Source organism: Ptychodera flava (assembly GCF_041260155.1).
Source record: "Ptychodera flava strain L36383 chromosome 3 unlocalized genomic scaffold, AS_Pfla_20210202 Scaffold_27__1_contigs__length_13241970_pilon, whole genome shotgun sequence".
NCBI classification, from domain to species: Eukaryota; Metazoa; Hemichordata; class Enteropneusta; family Ptychoderidae; genus Ptychodera; species Ptychodera flava.
The window spans coordinates 4817897-4837918 of NW_027248281.1; the positions used below are offsets into that span (position 1 = coordinate 4817897).

Genomic DNA, 20022 nt, shown 5'->3' on the forward strand with positions numbered 1-20022 from the left:
CCACAAACGAAAAAGGTACAAAATAATGCTAAAAAGACTGAAAAATCGAAAGTAAAATTATTAACCTTAAGAATGACTTCAAGCAGTAATTTTGTTTGCATGTCTCACAAGAATTGAAAGCTCAGTCACAAAATCATCAACTTGTTCTGCATTTCATGTATAATAACGGCCCGGGGCACACACTATTCATCGACGAGAAAAATATAAATCGAATATCAGTAACGTAACATAGGATTGAAGGGTGACTTTAATTTTATCAACAACGTTTTTGAATATCAGTTTGTTGTTGACATTATATTTCCGAAAACGGTAAAAATGTACGTTGTCAGCATTTTTTATATACTGTACACAAATTAAGAGTATTCAAAGGTTTGATCTCGGTAACAAAAGGCATTGCCCCAGCCATCGTTATGGCTGACTGTGCAGCGCCCTCAGCGTCCGCCACCATGCACGCTTTTCAAAAATCAGTTGGAACAACCACCTGCCACAACAGCACAACGCCATCAGCTCTCAAGACTGTGTATCGCTTCAGCTTTTTATTGTGATGTAAATTCCATTGAAATTGTACATGGATGGAATTTTATCCTTCCTGTATTCCCATCTAAAGTTCTATTGTGAAAAATTTAAAAGGGTCAGGGTGTAAAAACCGCACCGGAGGAAGAGTACGGCGGATGAAAAACTGGGTGTCAGGAGATTAAAACTTTTACCGGTACCGTAGTTTTATCATCTCTTTCAAATGTTATGTTGGAATATATCTGAAGACACGTTTCCCTCCACCGATGATCGCCTGCTACTTTCCACAGTCTCCACGTACCCTTCCCTGCGGATAGAAAATAACAGAATTCGTTTACACTCACTATGAAGCACACATGGTTTGCTAATATTCTAGAAATGAAAACATAATTAAATTCACCTAAAATCTTACCTTGAACTCAAATGTTTTGTGTAAGTGGATCATAAATATTGTGATCAGTCACTCAATGCTCCACTCCAAGGTTTGAAGTTTGCTGGGTTTTGATACTAAGCTTATACGTTTTGAAAGCGTGTCATCACTGTGTTTTGTCTGAGTGTTGTAAGGCATATGTACCGTAAGGGAACTGTTTCGTCATTTTGAGGATGCCTCATAAAGTCTACTAACATGATACAAATGTCCTCAGGCAGAAAATTTGTGATGTTTGAATCTTGTAAGACAGCTTAAAATTACACGACCTTATAAGAGTACATAAAAGTTTGTTTTGTTTTGTTTTCGGCCCGGGGGAATGACCATCAGATCGATCGTTCATGGTCACACTGAAAAATTTCCCTGAGATCTGAGAATGATCCGTAAATGCAAATTTATATATGGACACTTTTTTCTTGATATCGCCTAATTAAAACGATAATACGAAAAAAACTAAATCTCCGCTCCCTTTCGCTGGTAATTGAATATCATCAAAACTTGGCACAAAATCATTCACGCGAAAACTGAAATGTTTGTTAGATTTAGATCTTCACGTTTCCCAGTCACGTATTTTATTAATTTGGCAATTTAAGATAATCTCTGTGTTATTTTGACAAATACTTTGGTTGCAAATGACCCATTCCACCCCTTAGCCACCAGCAGGGCCGTGTTGGGTGTACATGTTTTCTGTTATAAAGGTGAGAACGGAGCGTACCCTATGCTGAAGGTCACGTGACAATACAGGGGCGCTTATCAAGCTACTGATCGGAACACGCATTGACCTTGACAGAGCCACGGTCCCTTTTGTGGAGGGACCGTGACAGAGCCGACGTGTCTGTTACTTGTAAAGCAGAGAAATGAGGGCAGAAGTAAAAAAAGCCGATACGCATCGGTAGTTAAGTTAATGATTTGGTGGGGTTCGATAACAGGGGTCATGATCCCGGATATTAATTTGAAAGGGTCAGCCATGATTGGTGTCTGCGTCCAGAGATTTAGGTCGCCAGGACAACATCAAAGTCCTTACGGGACTCGTAGGACGTCTTCAGGTCAGTCTGGCCCTCCGTGTAATTGTGTCATCGAAAGGAGGAAGAGTCCTGTAAATGGATAACTCTATGTCCTTGACGCTTATACTTCGTAAACTCGATATATGTGTTCTTCACGCGGCGCTGGACAGATCATTTGTGTCGAATTACATATAGTGTTGTACGTTGCGATTTATGACAAGACCCCAGCAAATTACAATAACTCTATTGACCACGATCCTCTCAGGTAAGTTCCTCAAACAATAAAAATAGCAAATCATTAAATTATACATATAACAATAACCGCTAACTATTACTCTTTCTCAATGTAATGATGACGTAATTTCCTTCTCATCTCCACGTCTTGACGTTATGAAATGCTCCATTTATAATTGGTCGTGTAATTACGCAATGTAGTTTCATTTCGCGGTTACAACATTGGTGACTGTTTTACAGTGGTACAGGCATTCAGAATGCTGTCAAGCGTGTACCTCATAAACAGTCCATTTATTGCCTGGGTACGTCTGAGGCTACACACGTAGCTCATACGGGGATCAAAGTTGAGTAAAGTGCACAGTATTAAAATTACGCATATAAAAAGACACGCGGAATAAAAAATGATGGTTTTTAGGTATTATACATACGTAGGCGGTATTTATGGATATTTGGCGATCTCTTCGAAGCCTGTAACTTCCTGTCGAATCTTGTAATCAGGAATTTCCGTGCAACAATAAAGGATGATGTAATGGTTTCGATGTTGCTGCAAACAATATACTTTGTCACCGAATATGGAAGTAACTTTCCGTCACGTGCAATAAGAAGAGTAACAGAGCAACGTGTTAGCTTTAAGCGACACAATGGCTTGTAATAAATCAAAGTTTGAAGGGACAAAGAAGTCGTTTCTTTTTGAGCTTTTCCTGAATTTTATTTGATATGAAAAGTTTATGTAGTTTGCGGTTTTGGACTGCTCGAAACATGCTGAAATATGGTCATCTGTGCACGGCATAACGGCAACTCTGCTTGCAGCCAGACAAGTTTAACATATTCAATGAAACATTTGACAGTCTGTACCAAAAAATCGAGTTCAGAAATTCAAACTCGCCATGCGACACTTCACATACACATAACGTTTGGACCTCATGCAAGTTGTAATGAAATCATTGCCGGTGCCTTTCACATGGCAGATGTCCCTCAATTTGTGGCAATGTTCGTTTTTCATGGAAACGCAAAGCGGAATAGGAAAATGCACTTTGTCTTGAAGTCACAAACCAAATCAACTATTTGCATTCAGCACAGGAGTAAATTTTTACACCTCACAATTATGTACTGTCGTAAGGTTGTACACTGAGTGACTTTGTACACGTATCCAATGTTTTCTTGATGTCACAAAGAGGTCACAAAGAGCGACTTTGTCCCTTTAAAGAATGGTTCAAGGACAGCTGTTCACGTCAAAACATGTCTACGTAATTTTAACACATCGATAGTGAAATACGTTAGTTGGTCTTGGACACAATTTTTTCTTATTATATCTTGTGGCACCTTACATTTACTACTACGTAGCTATGGTAATAAACTGTCCAGATTATTTCATACACTTCTTCGTGTATTCCCACCAGGACTGCTTTAAACATGCTGAAATACTGGTCAGCTGTGCACAACGGCAACTCAGCTTGCAACTAGACAAGATTCATTCTACGATCTGTACCAAAAAATCAAGTTCAAAAATTCATTTTATATCACATTGGTTACTACAAATAATTGTAATATACGGTCGTTTTTTTTCACATTTTTCTTCGTATGTTCCCACTAGGACTGGTCTCCTGTGCAGCCTCGCAGTCTGTTGCGAATATCACATTTGACAGTGTTGAATTCCACGTCTACCGGGGTGACCCTGTCGAGTTGTCGTTTGCCATGAAATGTCGGTTATGTGAAGAAAGTTACAAATTCAGAATAAAAGTTTCGAAAGGCAACGGAAAAGAAACAAAAATCATGCATGAGTTTCATGGACACACCACAGAAATGCATCCAAACTGTCTGGGAAATTATTGCATAAAGATGAGTAGAAGAAAAACCTGGAAAATGGAGATTACATTTCTTCTTAAAAACGCCACCAACGATGACGACGGTGATTATCTTCTGGAAGTTCATGCCCAAGAAAAAGGCAAGCTCACATTCAAAGCCAATGGCTCGGTCAAATTCTCTATAAACGTGAAAATGAGAAAAAAGACCAATATTCGACACAGAAAGCCGAAAGAGGGCGTAATGAGGAAAAAGGGCAAAGGTCGAAGACAAAATAGTTCAGACATTGGTATCCTTAGAGTTGAGACATGAAGAGCCTTCATTTTGAGTGATTTATCAACGTTTGTACTTCGAAAAGACCTTACTTGCTATCGGTTTTCTCCACAATGTTCAACACTCTTGTGTTAATTGAATTATGACTTGGTGGCAAAAACTGTCCAAACTCTCCCAACGAAGGGAATAAATTAATTATATATTTGCCGTTGTAACGATGGTGTTCCCTGAGTCAGACATGGATGTTGCCGTATATATACTGTACTACAGTTAGGTAAAAATGGTGAATACATTTCATAACAAATCGTCAAGTCATGGGACAGGGCAAAAAAGACACAGCTAAAAAGACTTTTGACAGTAATAAGTTGAAACAGGCAGCCACTGTGCTCAAACTTGAAACAGAATAAGATAAAAAAATAAGTAAATAAATAAAAAATGTAATAAAAAAAATAAAATTTAACAAAATGAAATAAAATGAAATAAAAAATAACTTCAGTTACCTCTAAGGCATAAGTTGACATCCATCAGTTCTTCAACAGCGTGACTTAATGTTTGAGCCAATCGTCTGGCAAATATTATTTGAAATAATGATCACCCCACGATTCAAGAACGTCATTTTCATTTCATTTGTTGCCAAGATTTGAGGCGAATACTACAATAATTTCAAGGATCATATACCTTTACTTGCATATCACTTGTATAAGTATTTGACAACACCAGAGTGGCTGGAATATATTGTCTTTGTATGGACATGTCACTCCAATAAAGTTGGTTCTCCAGAAGCATTTGTAATGTAATCTGTGTCTCATCGGTGTTTATGTTACTAGTACTTTAGGCCAAAAAGGTTTCTCGTCCTTGACATTCAGCAAAAGTAATGGGGTGACGCGGTTTTCTTTTTCTCCTTTTTTCTTTCTTTTTTAAATTCCTAACAATGCTGGTTCGGCATTATTGATGCAACAATTATTGTCTTTTATCACTGGCTGCATAATACTTCCTTTTTCTTCAAGCATTTTTGGACATGCAAACAGGGATATCAAGGATAGCTGCACTGATCAGTATGTAATCCCCTCCCCCTCCCCCCAAAAACCATGACGCGCCGGATGTAGGACCAGAAACGATATCTGTTTTGGCCTTACCCAAGCTCCCTTTTCAACGTCGTTATCGACGTTTTGTCGACATTACCGAAGAGCGCCCTCACTGGACACTACGGTCCGTCATAGTCATTTGTAGAGCATCGGAATCAAGTGACACTTAACAGTGCTGTACAAATAGAATAAAGGCAAAATGGAATATTCGACGAAATAGGTATCTTCTCTCAAAGAGATGTCACTTTTAGCTGTTTTCAGATAGGTCACTACGTAATACTAAAATTTTGTATTTTTCGTTTTATTGCATATGTTGTAGGGTACAGTGGGTGTACAAGAAATGTAAAGTCGAATTACCACTTATTTGTACTACTTTTTGAGATAAATCTTAAAGAAATACGTCACACCATTTTAATTTATGCAGCTAACAGTACGGCTCACACTACTTTCTGATAATTTTCTGTTCAAGCATATCATGAGCTGATTAAGACTGAAGCTGGTATATCTGCAACATACAGTTACAAAACATTTCTCTACAGCGGCTGTCCAAAATCCCTTATTCTCGCGTTAATGGTTTTTGACATTGACTGTGTATGTGATTTCAGTCCTTCGTTCTCCTTTGAAAGTTATACTCATTCAGTCAATATGCTCAGAGATGAAGCTGATTAAAACTTGCCCCTTTATTAAGATTTCATGAAGAAAGATGCTAGTTACTAACCGAGCTATGAAAATACACAATGATGTAATTGTAAAAAGGACTTGGCAAATATGCCGAATCAGCATTTTTCACTGGTTCCTTTATACAGAAAGCAATGCTGTTGTCATTAGCTTTAAAATCTGAACCGTCATTTGAATACATTTCTCACGATGACTTCTTCTTTCAAGTCAATTGTGAACAACTCATTGCAAAAGGACTTTCATCATTAAATAAGAGTAAAAATATTTTGTACCTAGACCAAAGATAAACTTACTAAAGGTACAACAGATATGTTGCCATGAAAAATGCACCAATCGCTCTTTCGGTTCAATTTATATTCACATCCTCGTACCGTCCGTCATTTAGCTTATCGTAGTTAGAGACACATGTTATAGTCCCTTGGTCACAAATAAAGACAAGATCCTTTTACTCGACAGCCTAACCATGTCAGTATCGATATGAGCTTCAATTTCAAAACACAAATTCTTCGTTAATTCCAGTTACATGAATGCAGGGGACACATTTGTTTCAATCCAACAAAACTAACTGTACCACCAAGGCGATCAAAACTTCGCCGTGAAACGTGAATATGAATTCATATCGTCGACGATGAATACTTTAACATCGGGCATGTTACATCACTGAGAAAAATTTGTATGCATACATACATATCAAGTCCTATTTATTTCCAAAATACATATGCACTGTACAGGTGTAGTATTACACTAACATTAGTTGAACACACTACACCTCCTTGGAAAATGTGGAAATGGCCCACATGAACGTGAACAGCGAAGTCAATTCAATCGAAACAGAAACCTTACACATAGTATTTTCTGCACCTCAATCTCCAGATTTTGTTAGAACCCATAATGGCACTCAGACTGCAAACTTTAGTAATGAATTTGGCATCATTTCTATTTAACCCAGTTTCAACGAGACCTGTTACCAAGGCTACCTATAATTAGTACGCTGATCTCGGAGCGAAATCCCAAGCTATTGATTCCAAGCGTCAAAGGATAATACTTATCATAATTACATTCCATCCATCCATCCATCCATCCATCCGTCCGTCCGTCCGTCCGTCCGTCCGTCCATCCATCCATCATCCTCCATCCATCCATCCATCCATCCATCCATCCATCCATCCATCCATCCATCCATCCATACATACATACATACATACATACATACATACATACATACATACATACATACATACATACATACATACATACATACATACATACATACATACATACATACATACATACATACATACAAACAAATACACACCCATGCACATGTATTCTATAGAGCATTGAGTTACTTTAAGGGACCGATCAGTTATTACAGCCGGGGTGGGCTGGCAAATTTCTTCCTGTGCATCAGTCAAAATAAGTGAACATCCTACCCATTGCCTCCCCTCGAAATTATGACCCCCCCCCTCTTTTAAGATGACAAAATTTCATGACACCTCCCCCATTGCCTGAGTAAGTAAGAGTTGTCATCGCAAGATCTTAATGTGACAGATAATACATATACTTTTATTCAGATTTACAGTGAAATGACTTCAGAGAATGAAATCATGCGCTGGGATAATCATTTTATTTCCAAGAATATTTTTGTACATTGAAACTGCTTTTTGGCCGAATGATTAATACTTATGATACTAATCAAGTGACCCCCATCTTTGCTGTTTGAAAAATACGTGACCTCCCCCCCACCCTTGTAGCTTTCAATTTTGAGGTAATCCCCGGATAATGCCAGCCCACCCAGGCCCCAATCAAACGCTCCCTGATCTAAGCAAACGCTATATCTTTGTCGACCAGAAATGATACAAATAATCAATTCTGATAAATCTAGGCTGTTAAATAAACGCTCTGAAATGGTCTTAAAATGTCGTCCACCAAAAAATATTATTTTTTTCCAATTTCAACACCACCTTAAACCACAGCATAATGACACGTCCCTAAAATGAGAGTAAAGACCTAAGCTGAGGAAAATTAAGCTCTGTCTGTCTGAGGATTGTAGGACGCATGAAATTTAAATAACAGATATTATTATGCACCTGCGTCTGTAACGTAGGGAGTTTTGTTATACAGTCCATGGATCCAATAACTTTGACGGGGTGTACAACTTGTAATTCTGAGTGAAATTGTGCTGCTGAACTACATTACCGCGTGTGCACTGCGCTGCGCGGGTAAAAAGTTTCTTCTGTGCGCTTATAATTAGCGGACGCGCTGAACGCGTTCCCAATCTGCTCGCCATTGTACGACGCAGTGCTCGAGGGACATCCTCAAAACGCTATAATTTCCACTTTTGCTGGTGAAATTTGGCTAAAAACAAGGTGTAGAATAAAATTATTCACAAAATGTGCGGATTAATGTTTTTATATATATATATATATATATATATATATATATATATATATATATATATATATATATACATTTCGCTTTAATATTATATTTAATAATTTAATATTTATGTATATTCATATTTGAATATTTTTTACTTTTCTTTGACTTTTCTGTATTTCTTCAAAAACAATATTAATATACGACATTTAGATATTTCATAACACAACGTATTAATTAACGTAAGATGAAACTCTTCGACTCGAAAGACGTTGGAATTGAATAGGACTTTGACTTAATGTTGGTGTTCACTACACACAAACCACAATATGAGATGGATTGAACAATGGCATGGAGAACGTGTTTTGTCGATTGTATTTATGAGAAATGAAGTGTTATATCGTAGATCAACAAGGTCATTATATCTCTGCTATACATGCTTTCGTAGTCCATCTACCCAATCTATCACTGAAGGTTTTGTTATTCACATTCCTTTCCTCGTTGAAAGTGCTATCCCCTTAATTATATAGGCACAGTCAAGTGAGTACCTGGAGTGGTATTTGACTTTAATACTGTTCATGTGTCTTCTTTCCAATGACGACAAACGAGGAGTCAAACACTCAGCCAGAATGTCCTGTAACATGTAGCAAACTTTGAACACCCATATGACAATATATAGACTAGGGTCTTAATCATTTGCACGTTTGAGCACGGGCTTGTCGTTGTTGAAACTTTTTCCGATGAGTCACTCTGTTTATCTTGATTGATTTCGTCCCTTCTGCTATTGATGACTAGCCTAAAACCTCTAAATAATCAATTTTCGGATGTGCAGATATTTGCCTCCGAGTCTTAAGAGCTTTTACCTTGAGATTATTTTGAAAGCAGGAAATAGAGAATGACATATCAACTTGCTAAAAATCCCCTGTAGTCGTTAATAGCACCTGCGGCATTCGTTAATGGCCACTGCGCATCTTTTAAAAAATTATTTGTTTGATTTAGTTTTCTTTTTTTTTAATTATAACTACTTTACCTTTCATTTATTGTTATTTTTCACCTTCCTAATTTGAGGGCTCTGAATTTGGCCTCACTGTGTTGAGGGCTCAGAGCTTTGGTCCGCTTCTGTTATGCGTAGTGACAACTTTCACTGCCGCGGACATGTCGTCGACTTTGTGCTAGCTATTTTTAGAAATGAACGCGTGGTAATCCCCGATCATTGTGCACTTAAAGGAGCCCCCTGCACCATGGCCATCGTCATCTACAATCTACAGTGTCTGCACATTACAGTAGCAGCACACTGTCATAAAACTATTTGGCGAACAGGTGTCACCTGACATAACAGAGATTGCTATCTGATCGTACAATGGCTGAAGTACGTGTGGCTGTGCAGGCAACCATTACAGCTTGTCTTTGGCTATTCCATTTGACAGGTAAGCTCTAATTATCAATGATTAATTCACAAGTTATCAACAGATAAGCCTTTGAACTCAACACATGGACCGGTGACAACAATGTCTGCCAATCCGCCTCAAAAGAACGTCACAATTGGAGACCTCGGTCAGTTATTTCGTTACCAAGCCCTCAACAGTTTGATTTGACAGGCAATGAGCTATTTATCAATTGCTGACACACATCATTGAGTAAAATATAGTAGCATTTAGTATTGCAGTGTAAAGAACAGAATGATGCACTTGTGTTCCCTTAACACCAAGACTTGGATACTTAAAGAGAAAGTGGACTTTGGTAAGGGCTGAACACTTCCGGCTAATATTATACGTCATATGAACGGGGATTCCCCAGTGACATCAACCAGTAGCTGTCTATGAAATACGAAAAGTATGATTGGATAGAATAAATTGTGATACGTTCGTTTTTGGAAGCAGGGAAAGTCCGTTTTCCGTATCAATATGAATTGTGCTGCACAAATCGATCGCCAATCTTTCAAAATCTTAGACATCTGATAAGATTCAACAATCGTCATTCTGCCGTTTGTTAGACACCTTGACCTTGACGCACGCGCCGGTGCCGGCGCCGTGACGTATTATACATGTACCATGCCACTGTCTCCAGGAAAATGGTGTCGTTACCATGAGAACGCGTCTTGTTTTTAAATGACAGGGAACGGTACTTCAGTAAATATTATCTGATTCAAACTACTAATCTATAGGTAATTCATGTAACACGCTAACTTTGTCAGACCTAATAAATAATTTCAATGTTTCCATACCGTCTCTCTATACTAAAAGGCTGAACTCTAGATCGGTAACAGTGGATGTGTTAGCACGCTAGTCAGCATATATTCAAGTGAAATGAAGTCAAACAATCCATTCGTCACAGAATAGAGCAAAACGCAGTGATATATGATGTTTCTATCGATCATATGCAAAGTAACGTTTCTGTTATACTAAATATGCAACAGTTTACATGTGCATACCCTCAGCCCATGGTCAGACGAAGCTACATGATGACATATTCATGAACCTTGAATTCGGTCGACTAAAACTACAGCACTGTACGTACGGCATTGTTGGTAGAAATCTTCTTGATTGACCTACACTCGGAAACTGAACTGTGTGCATTCAGTTTTATTAATAACAGGAGAACGCCTTTATGTTGTACGTTTGCAATTCTATTAGTTCTGTACTATATTATCACAGGCGGCACTACCATAGGCAGGTCAGTGAAATGCCATATAACTATCACATGGTACTTCTGATATCCTTATAAATGTACTTATTGTCCAAAACGACATATTTTTTAACATGCTGAAAACTCAAGTCAAAATTTACAGGATACATCAATTCTATACGTAGACACATCGTTACATTCACAACCATACATTCGAGCAATGGGTTTGTAACGTCTATCGGGGAATCCCCTAGATGACCTCGTGATCCGTCCATGCCGGCGGATATTTCGCAATCATCGGGCAAGGGGTTGTTGACACTCTGTTCATAATCGATTAAAATTTTAGTGTGTACACAGCAATTACGGCTAGTCGGTGACGTGTTGGTGTGAAATATCACCAAGCAGCCAATTTCATCTTAAATTTGGTATTTTAGATCGGAATGTATTTTCAAGGCCAGCCTTTCCAACATTCCTGAAAGACTCCCATAGAAAAACGTAAATGTCATTGTTTAACGGTATAATCTCCTAAATTACGGCCACTCCTTTGTAAAGGGTGTGTACCTTGATTCATTGCTAAAACTCTGATCACTGCTCCAGAATTTGGTTGAATGAAATCAGTCCCCGGTCCAACTAGACATGTACTACGACTGATAGGCGATTTTTTGACAACGCCCACTTCAATGATTGCCATTCTGCCGGACAAACTTCAGGATGCAATACTGCAATGATTTTCTCGCTGCAAAGACCCAATGTGTGATGTCAGTTATTGTGACATACAAGACAAACAATGGGCTACGTTACTGTAATATGTTAAAAGGTAAATATACTGGCAGTGTTTGTACTCGCAGTGGAATTTTATAATTCACTGCAGTTTTTCTTTTGGCGTCAACGTACCATCTGCTTAAGTGAAATCACCATCGGTTGTGATCGATGAATTTGATAATTCTACGAAAGTCGGACAATTTCGAATCATCAGCCTCTATAGAAATTGTACATTTATTGAAAGCAAAAGTGGTGTTGTTAAATAAAACACACGAGTACATATAGTATTGTCAAATGCTGCATCATCGATGTAAAACGCGTAAGATTGCATTGTAGGAAGTCGAGATAATCTTTTTCTTGATCGATGTGACTTATCCTCGGCAGGGCCTACTCATATCAGAAAATGTCTAAAATGTGTGATCAATTAACACCTATCTCTTCTTGCGCTCACAAGATCAGTGTCTCCTTATAAAGGGTGGTTGTCTCTACTTACAGCGATTAATTTGCATTCATTGTATACCGTATAGGACTGCCTGGTCAATCTAGATACAAGGTGGGTTTAGACGCTACTTCACATATTCTGAATATTTGTGTTCACTTTAGCTTCAACGCAGAGTACAATGAACACACAAACAAATTAAATTGCATTGACGATACCTAGCAATGCAAATGTTGATTTATGTGGCTTTTTACGAGATTCTGGAATACTTCAATTTTTTTAAGTTGAAAAGTATGAAACCCTTTCAGACAATTTTGAGAGGTTGATTATGGAAATACATTGGGTGTACAGTAGCATTTCCTCCTCCGTTTCAAGAAAAAAAAAATTAAAAAATCCTCACTGTCTTCCGGAAATTGATGTGGTCACCATGACAACGAATCCGATTGCTAGTGTCACAGATACGTATAATAAAAACAGTTGGTAGTTGATTCAATATTTATTTCAAACGGCAACACTCCATCTCACCGTGGCTGATCTAATACCTTAATACTAGAAACTGCATGCATTTAGATGTCTCTTCACTGAGGGGCAGCAGGGTGGCTCTGCAATGCACGAACTTTACCTTGACCGATGGCTTGTTCACTATTCAGTGAATGAATTTAAATAGCTTGGTTTGTCTATTGAAATGAACAATGTTAGGTATTCCATTCATGAAATAGATGCAGGATTACCAAATCATGACTTCATATGGACATCCCCCCTTTTCCAACACCCACGTCCGACAACTTAAATACAAATGGATCTTGGAGCCTAGTTTGTCAGAACTTGCTAGTCGTTCTCGAAGTGCTGATCTGTCACCAGTTTGGTCTTCAATAAGGTGTTTGTAAGAATACTCTTTGAAACTGTCGACGGAGTTTTTGTTGAATACCACAATGATCAGCAAGCATCTCGTTGTAGTGTCAGTGATAATACTTCTACGTTTGAGTGGTAAGTGCTCTTTGATACATTTTACAGGCTGTATTTGCATAATCAGGTCTGTACACGGTTGATATGGCGTCGCCATGTATTTTTAATCACATCAGGTAAATGTTAAACACTGCTTCGGATTTTTTGTGGTAAAATTCACCCACTTACTCGCGCCAATACGTTGATACTGCCTCACATCCACTCAAACTGAAAACGTTTAGGCACAGTCCTTGTGGTTAGGACAGGTATGAGTAATCTGAAGTGAAGTATCTCTCGAAAGGGATTCCCCAACCACAACGTAACTGTGCCACTGACGACGTGCGTTTGTTTTGGATCACGTGATCAGAGCACATGATCAAAGACTGATAGGTGAACACTTGGACGTTACAATTATTGGACAAGGCGTTGCTGATACGCTGGGCATGTATTCAATCAACCACCTGTTAATCAGTAGTTGAAGGTCTGTATGCACAAGACGCATATCAGCCTAGATCTGTACATTGGCGGTAGAAGAGATCTCCCTCAATGATCTGTACAGTGCAAATGATTTATGATACGAAATAGCTTTCTGTGCCAGTTTTATTGTTCATTACCACATTAGCACGTGTTGAGGCATTGGTGTTCCAATGGGTTAGTTTTCCGACCGGAATGGAATTTGTTCACTGTAATACCGAAGGAAATGTTTTAAACGTCCTAATCTGACGATTGTCCTTGAGGCAAAGGTCAACTTTCGACATACATGTTCATAGGCTACGTATAGATAAGTGTTTTGTGCCGATCAGACTGTTAATCACATTAGCTTATGTGCACAGTCTGCGCAGGATTTGAAATGAGTCTGTAACTTCAACGTGTAAGCAGAATATCATGATACTAATTCACTTGCTGACATTTTACCTTTCAATTGAGTAAACTTACGCAACGACATCTGGGTTTTGAACCACAGACCCTCACCGAGTTAATGAAGTCCAGGGTAACTTGGAAAAACAAGAATACGTTCACTGGAGGAAATCTTTCCTCGGTGGACAAAGATTTTGTTAGATTGGAGGTAATAGGTCGGTTCAAGTCGTCACTGTAACTGATGCCTCCAATAATCTCAACGGTAGCAGCGTCATTATCGAATAACGTGATAATGAAGACACCGTTGTGTACGGAACAGTGTTAGAACACGGCCCGATAAGATACTGCAGAAATTTAAGCGCCGACATTTACACTATAGGGAAAAAGTGCGTGACTAGAGCGAGAAACTGACGCTTTCTCGCAATCGGTGAGAATCTGTTCTTATTCTCACCGCTGTCGGTGAGAAAATTTTAATCTCCACTGGAGATTGGTGAGAAATGCACTCCTTGGCGAGAATCAAGTGTGAGAATAAATTCTCACCGGTGAAAATGGAAATTCTCACTAAGTACAGCGAGAATTGAAATTCACTGGCGAGAATCATCAAGACTCACCGTTCATTGGCGAGAATCATAAAGACTCCGAACGGCGAGTCTTGATGATTCTCGCCAGTGAATTTCAATTCTCGCTGTACTTAGTGAGAATTTCCATTCTCACCTGTGAGAATTTGTTATCACACTTGATTCTCGCCAAGGAGTGCATTTCTCACCAATCTCCAGTGGAGATTAAAATTTTCTCACCAACAGCGGTGAGAATCAGAACAGATTCTCACCGATTGCGAGAAAGCGTCAGTTTCTCGCTCTAGTCACGCACTTTTTCCCTATAGTGTTAGTAGCAGCCGTTCAACTTCCAATAGTTTCTTTGCCTAAAACAGGAGAACTAACATAAAAAAGTACAATGCTGTTACCGGGAGTTCAATCAATTGAGTGCCAGAACGAATAAAAATTAGCGGCCTCGACACCACTGTATATTACTTACCAAGACGTTTGTGTATATTTTCACGTTTGTAATCTATACTTACTGTAAATTTAGCAGCTTTTTATGTTTATTAAGTTCAACGTTGAATTTAGCATTACATTGATGACTGGCCATTAATCATTGGGCCAGACAATTATGAATTAAACTAAAACTCATATGTTGCATTTTTCAACGTCATTGATTGTGTATTGGATCTCTGCTAGTAATGAATTGTGTATTGGATCTCTGCTAAGTAATGAATGGTGTATTGGATCTCTGCAAATAATGAATTTATGTCGAATTTGAGAATAATGTCTGTAACGAAAATATAACTCCTTGACTTTTGCAGGACACCATCTAGCACCAACTGGGTCAGAAAAAATCAAGATTCTCACATCACGACTTATTCTTCCCGTCCAAGAACACGAAAGAGTCTCACTTCAAGTAGAAGTACAGTCTTCATTCCCACTTACAAGTAATTATTACTTGTATGCCAGGGCAGGAATACATGGAGACAACCTAAATATGGATCTAAAAATACAATTGAATTCAAGCGAAGGATTAGAAAACACCCTTGGTTGTTACAGTATGACTTATAGACCGGAAACCTTTGAACATACCATGACAGTTGTTATTGAAGATGTATCATGGAAACATGACAACGGCGATTGGGAAATTCACACCATGATATTGCAGAAAAACAACGAGACGTTTTTGATGGAAGACACTTACAGATTTTCATTAGCCGTCCAACGTAAAGGTATGTTACAGTCTTCCAACTTAAATGTGAATTCTTAAATCGTGGGCATATAATTTTCAGTCAAGTAGTTTCAATTTACCATGGAGGAGAATTAGCATAGAACCTTTGATGTATTTTGTGTCCTTCCTTAGCGACGAAGAAATGCAAAGTTTACACTCATGTTGATCTGCCTGTAAGTCTTGTCATTAATTAATGTCTGAAGTTTCAACTCTTACAGAGGATGAGGACTGACGCTCCATTTCTACTCTCAATTTTTTAAGATGATGCTTTCAATAAATTTATGTAATATTTTTTGATTTCACAATGTCCGGCTACTTTTCTATATTTTTTATCGTGCATTTTCCTTTTATAATTCACATTACACTATGCAATTTTGTTGATTTTTTTCTGTCGTTTACAGTTACAAATCTTTCTGTGAGTAAACTGACAGCAAACTTAACAGTAAATTGATAGCAAGACATATGAACAAGCTAAAATTTACATTGATGGAGTGGTCAAGACACATTGATGTATTTCCTCTTTTTCGATGCAGATTCTGAGAAAGGGCGCAAAAGGAGGAAATGTCAAGGAAACAAAAAATCGACATCTAAGAAAAATGGTAGAAGGACATCTCGGAGAATGAGAAAGAGAAAACAGCAGTCTAATGCGGAAGTACAGCACGGAAAAAAATCTGTTTGAAATCTGCGCAATCTAAATAAGCAATGCCCACCCACACATGTTTCTTGGTGACGTCACATGGGAGTAATGATGACGTATGGGGTCATGTCAGGTTACAGCAACCCATATTTGAAGATTGTCTTTGCTCGTTTTGAATTTTCGGAGCCGAGTGTTGGTAACAGACATCGACACCAGAGTATGCAAATTCGTAATGTGATAACATCTGGTGTTGTTGACTTCACTTTAACGCGTAAACATTGATTGCACCGTATCTTGAATTAGATACCTAAAAACTTTGGTAAAGTCTTTTTTCTTACTAACGAACAACAAGGCGTCCGACGTGTACCTTTCAAAGTTTTGAAGTGCCCTCCATATATGAATTTATTTATTGCTTCGCAATGTTATTCTTTAATTTATTGAATGACTGAAATCTTCGTGTCCGTCCACAGCAGCTGAACTAATAAACATTCACAAGTTAATTAGGGGCATTACACAGGAAAGGAATGTCATTTTTTAAATTTTCAACGATAAAAATAAACTGTTATTTATACCTGTTTTCTTGTGCCTCATATATTACATAACATTTACTTCTCAGTCGAATCATGCGAATGGGAAGGCCACGTTAGCGCCTGGTGGCTGAATTTTACAGGACTGATCTCCTGAAGAAAAGGCAAAGATTTTATCGTCTATCGAAGCTGAGGGGAGGATACCATTAGTTACGGTCACACTGGTTGATGGGTGCTGCAGTTTGGCTGATGAACTTATGGAGTTTGACCCTTGACATGCATCAGTGACACCCAGTGCCAAACGCCCCGATACAATTGATTATCGGGGTCGCTTCCTACATAAATGCTGACATCGTGGAACTCAAAATATCATGTTGGGTATTTCCAATTTCGTCATTCTGTCGTTTCCGTCCTCTTTGTACAGTGCAAACGCACACTGTACTGCGTCATGACAGAATCACGTGCATGAAGGCAGCTACGGTGGCTTCTGTTCACGTGATTGGTTCGGTAATGCCGAAACAAAAGATAGTGATTCTAGGCACAGCCTGGGGAAGATATGCAAACAACAATAACACGTCATGGTAGAAACGACATGATATGGAGAATAAAAATAGTTTTAAATAGATGAAGAGTAACATTTACATGTTACACGCACGTACCCATCAAAGGTTGCCTGAGGCACAAGGTTGTAGCACAGTCCCCTGTGATCAATTCCGCTCTTGGACTATGCGCCCCATAGACGTGTGTACATATGCATGTACACACGTCTATGGGGCGAATAGTCCAAGAGCGGAATAGATCACAGGGGACTGTGGTTGTAGCTCCGTAATTTAAAGAACAACGATAATTTCAAACATTTTGAGTGATTATAGCTTGATACAACATGTTTGGTACACAAATATATCAGAGATGATTTTCATGACATTGCTCAGGCTGTGATCCGTAGCTCACAGGGACAATTTACTGACACCCTACAATATTTCTCAGGTAACGTAACCTTTGAAATTGTGCAAACATACCTTACACACCAAGCATTATGGCGTGGTTGCGAACTCGGAGGTCATGCTTCATGAACTCTTGTCCTGTAACTCGTGTTACACCTTCATTCAACTCTGATACAGAAGACTGCTCTGCGAAAGTGAGATGTTGATATCGCCAGGTTCAAGTGCAAGTATTCTCGCTGGTCATATTGTAGTTGCTAAACTCGTTGTCTTCCGATCATGCGGTCGTGCTATGTGCACTCATGTGCGAACAAGGTACGATGCATCAGACGGAACACTTATCAAATCAGATTCTTGGTCAATCCTTAATATTTTTCAAAAACAAAGTGAATGCCCCTTGCTCGAAAAAATTACATTCTTGTGAACCGACATTGTTCAAATTATCCAATACAGTGCAATGGCGAAAATAATGAAAAACTAGAGTACTGGACATAGAGTATAACTGTACAGTAAAGGGTACTGCCAAACACAGTCGATGTGGTGTAAGTTATGAAATCATTACGAAACAAACACCGTGTTTCTAGAATGTTCCTTAGCAGTGGAATAAGTTTGACGGTAATAAATAAAATACTTCTAAGAAGAACTAACTGAGAAAAGTTTACCTTGACCGACATGACTTCAACTCTTCAGGTAACTTGCCAATAGACACAATTTCATAGATTCCCCATTGTACAGACTTGGTTGCATCTGAGAAAGGTTGAGTGGTCAAACAGCGACTCAAGGTCAGTGGTCAGTGATGTTCTGATGCCCTGTAACTTAGTGTGCATTGAATTCGAACGGCGACTTTGAGCCATGATGCTTTGAAGTCGTTTTTACTGCCGACGTTCTTGCGTGACGTCACTGACAAAATAGAAATTTCAAGTAAACGGGTATGACGTCACCGCGATCTTACCGCCGGGCTGCGATAGTTTCTGTTCTACTTCTGCAAAGCCTTTAACGAGATTTCAAAACAAAGTAGCTATACAGCTGTAACATATGCCGTAAAGGGGTACCCGAAAATGAAACACTCACCTTAGCGAATAGAATATGTCATTAGATCATCGAGGCTGTTAGACTGAAAATAACATGAGATATGAACATTTGCTAACACGTTATTGTAATTTCTCTGCGTATTTTAACATTTTAATTCATTTCTTTATATAAACTACTACAAGATTCTCTGGCTGCAGTGAAACGTTAGATGAAATTGTTCTGAGCATGCCTTCCGTCCATCATAAAATCATTCATCGCTCAAAAATGAAAGAGTACATATGCTGCAGAGGAAAATGTATAGCACATCTCCTAGACTTGCGTTAGTCCTTTGGCTATGTCTTTTTGATAAATGGAATGAGAAATGTCAGACAAATACATTTCCTTTTAAATTACTTGATATAAACTGAGGGTGCTGTAGAGAGATACATCTATACAGTCATGTACCTCCACGCATAAACCAGATGTAAAATGTAATGGGTTTAATCAACTTACAGTACTATATATCAGGTTCTAGTGATTTTAGTGATTTCAAGTGATTTCAAGTGATTTCAAGGTGGGCCTGGGTCCATGTCAGTGACTAAAATGTCTGTGAATGTTGATGATGTGGTCTTGATAGCTTTTCTTATGCTATGAATGCCAGTTCTCCGGCAAGTTCAAACTCTCAATGCCAAATTGACAAGTTTTCAAAACTTTAAATGATCGACATCAACTCATTGAGTGTTTTGACTCACTCCACAGAAAGGCATCTCTAGGTTTGTGTGACTTTCGCTGACATCGAGGGGAACATGACTGCCCTCTAGCCTTTGTGATTTAACATCATGTGTTTTCTGAAGTTGAAGTCGGTAAAACCCACCGTTCTATTGTATGCCAATGCACGGTCCCTCTGTCACGTGACAAAGGGACCATGGCCCATGTCATCACATCGCAGAATATTGTTTTGTATTGCTGTGTTTCATCTCATTAGGATTAGGCCCTTCTCTTAAAGTTTATATAAAAATCGTACCTTTCTGATCAGTTGCTGCCATATCAGGTCACTAGTACATGTACACCTCGTGCATAATCAGTACATAGATATGTATCAATTTTA

General features: G+C 38.6%; 1 protein-coding gene and 1 long non-coding RNA gene across 3 annotated transcripts; one reads left to right on the forward strand and one right to left on the reverse strand.

Moving 5' to 3' along the window:
* Positions 1-707: 707 nt before the first annotated feature.
* LOC139126556 (uncharacterized) lies at positions 708-18800 on the reverse strand. Its single transcript, XR_011550635.1, has 3 exons — positions 18566-18800; positions 17982-18092; positions 708-820 (listed from the first exon to the last, which is right to left on the reverse strand). It is a non-coding gene; the product is annotated as an uncharacterized lncRNA (long non-coding RNA).
* LOC139126555 (uncharacterized) lies at positions 9540-17005 on the forward strand. Of its 2 annotated transcripts, none has more exons than XM_070692629.1 (3): positions 9540-9823; positions 15389-15799; positions 16332-17005. In XM_070692629.1, exons 1-3 carry the CDS (start codon positions 9757-9759, stop codon positions 16475-16477), a joined length of 624 nt encoding a protein of 207 aa, XP_070548730.1. In that variant the 5' UTR covers positions 9540-9756; the 3' UTR covers positions 16478-17005. The 2 variants fall into 2 exon arrangements, with proteins under 2 accessions (XP_070548730.1, XP_070548731.1); XM_070692630.1 differs by lacking the exon at positions 9540-9823 and adding an exon at positions 12868-13209 and having other exon boundaries at positions 16332-16944.
* Positions 18801-20022: the final 1222 nt, after the last annotated feature.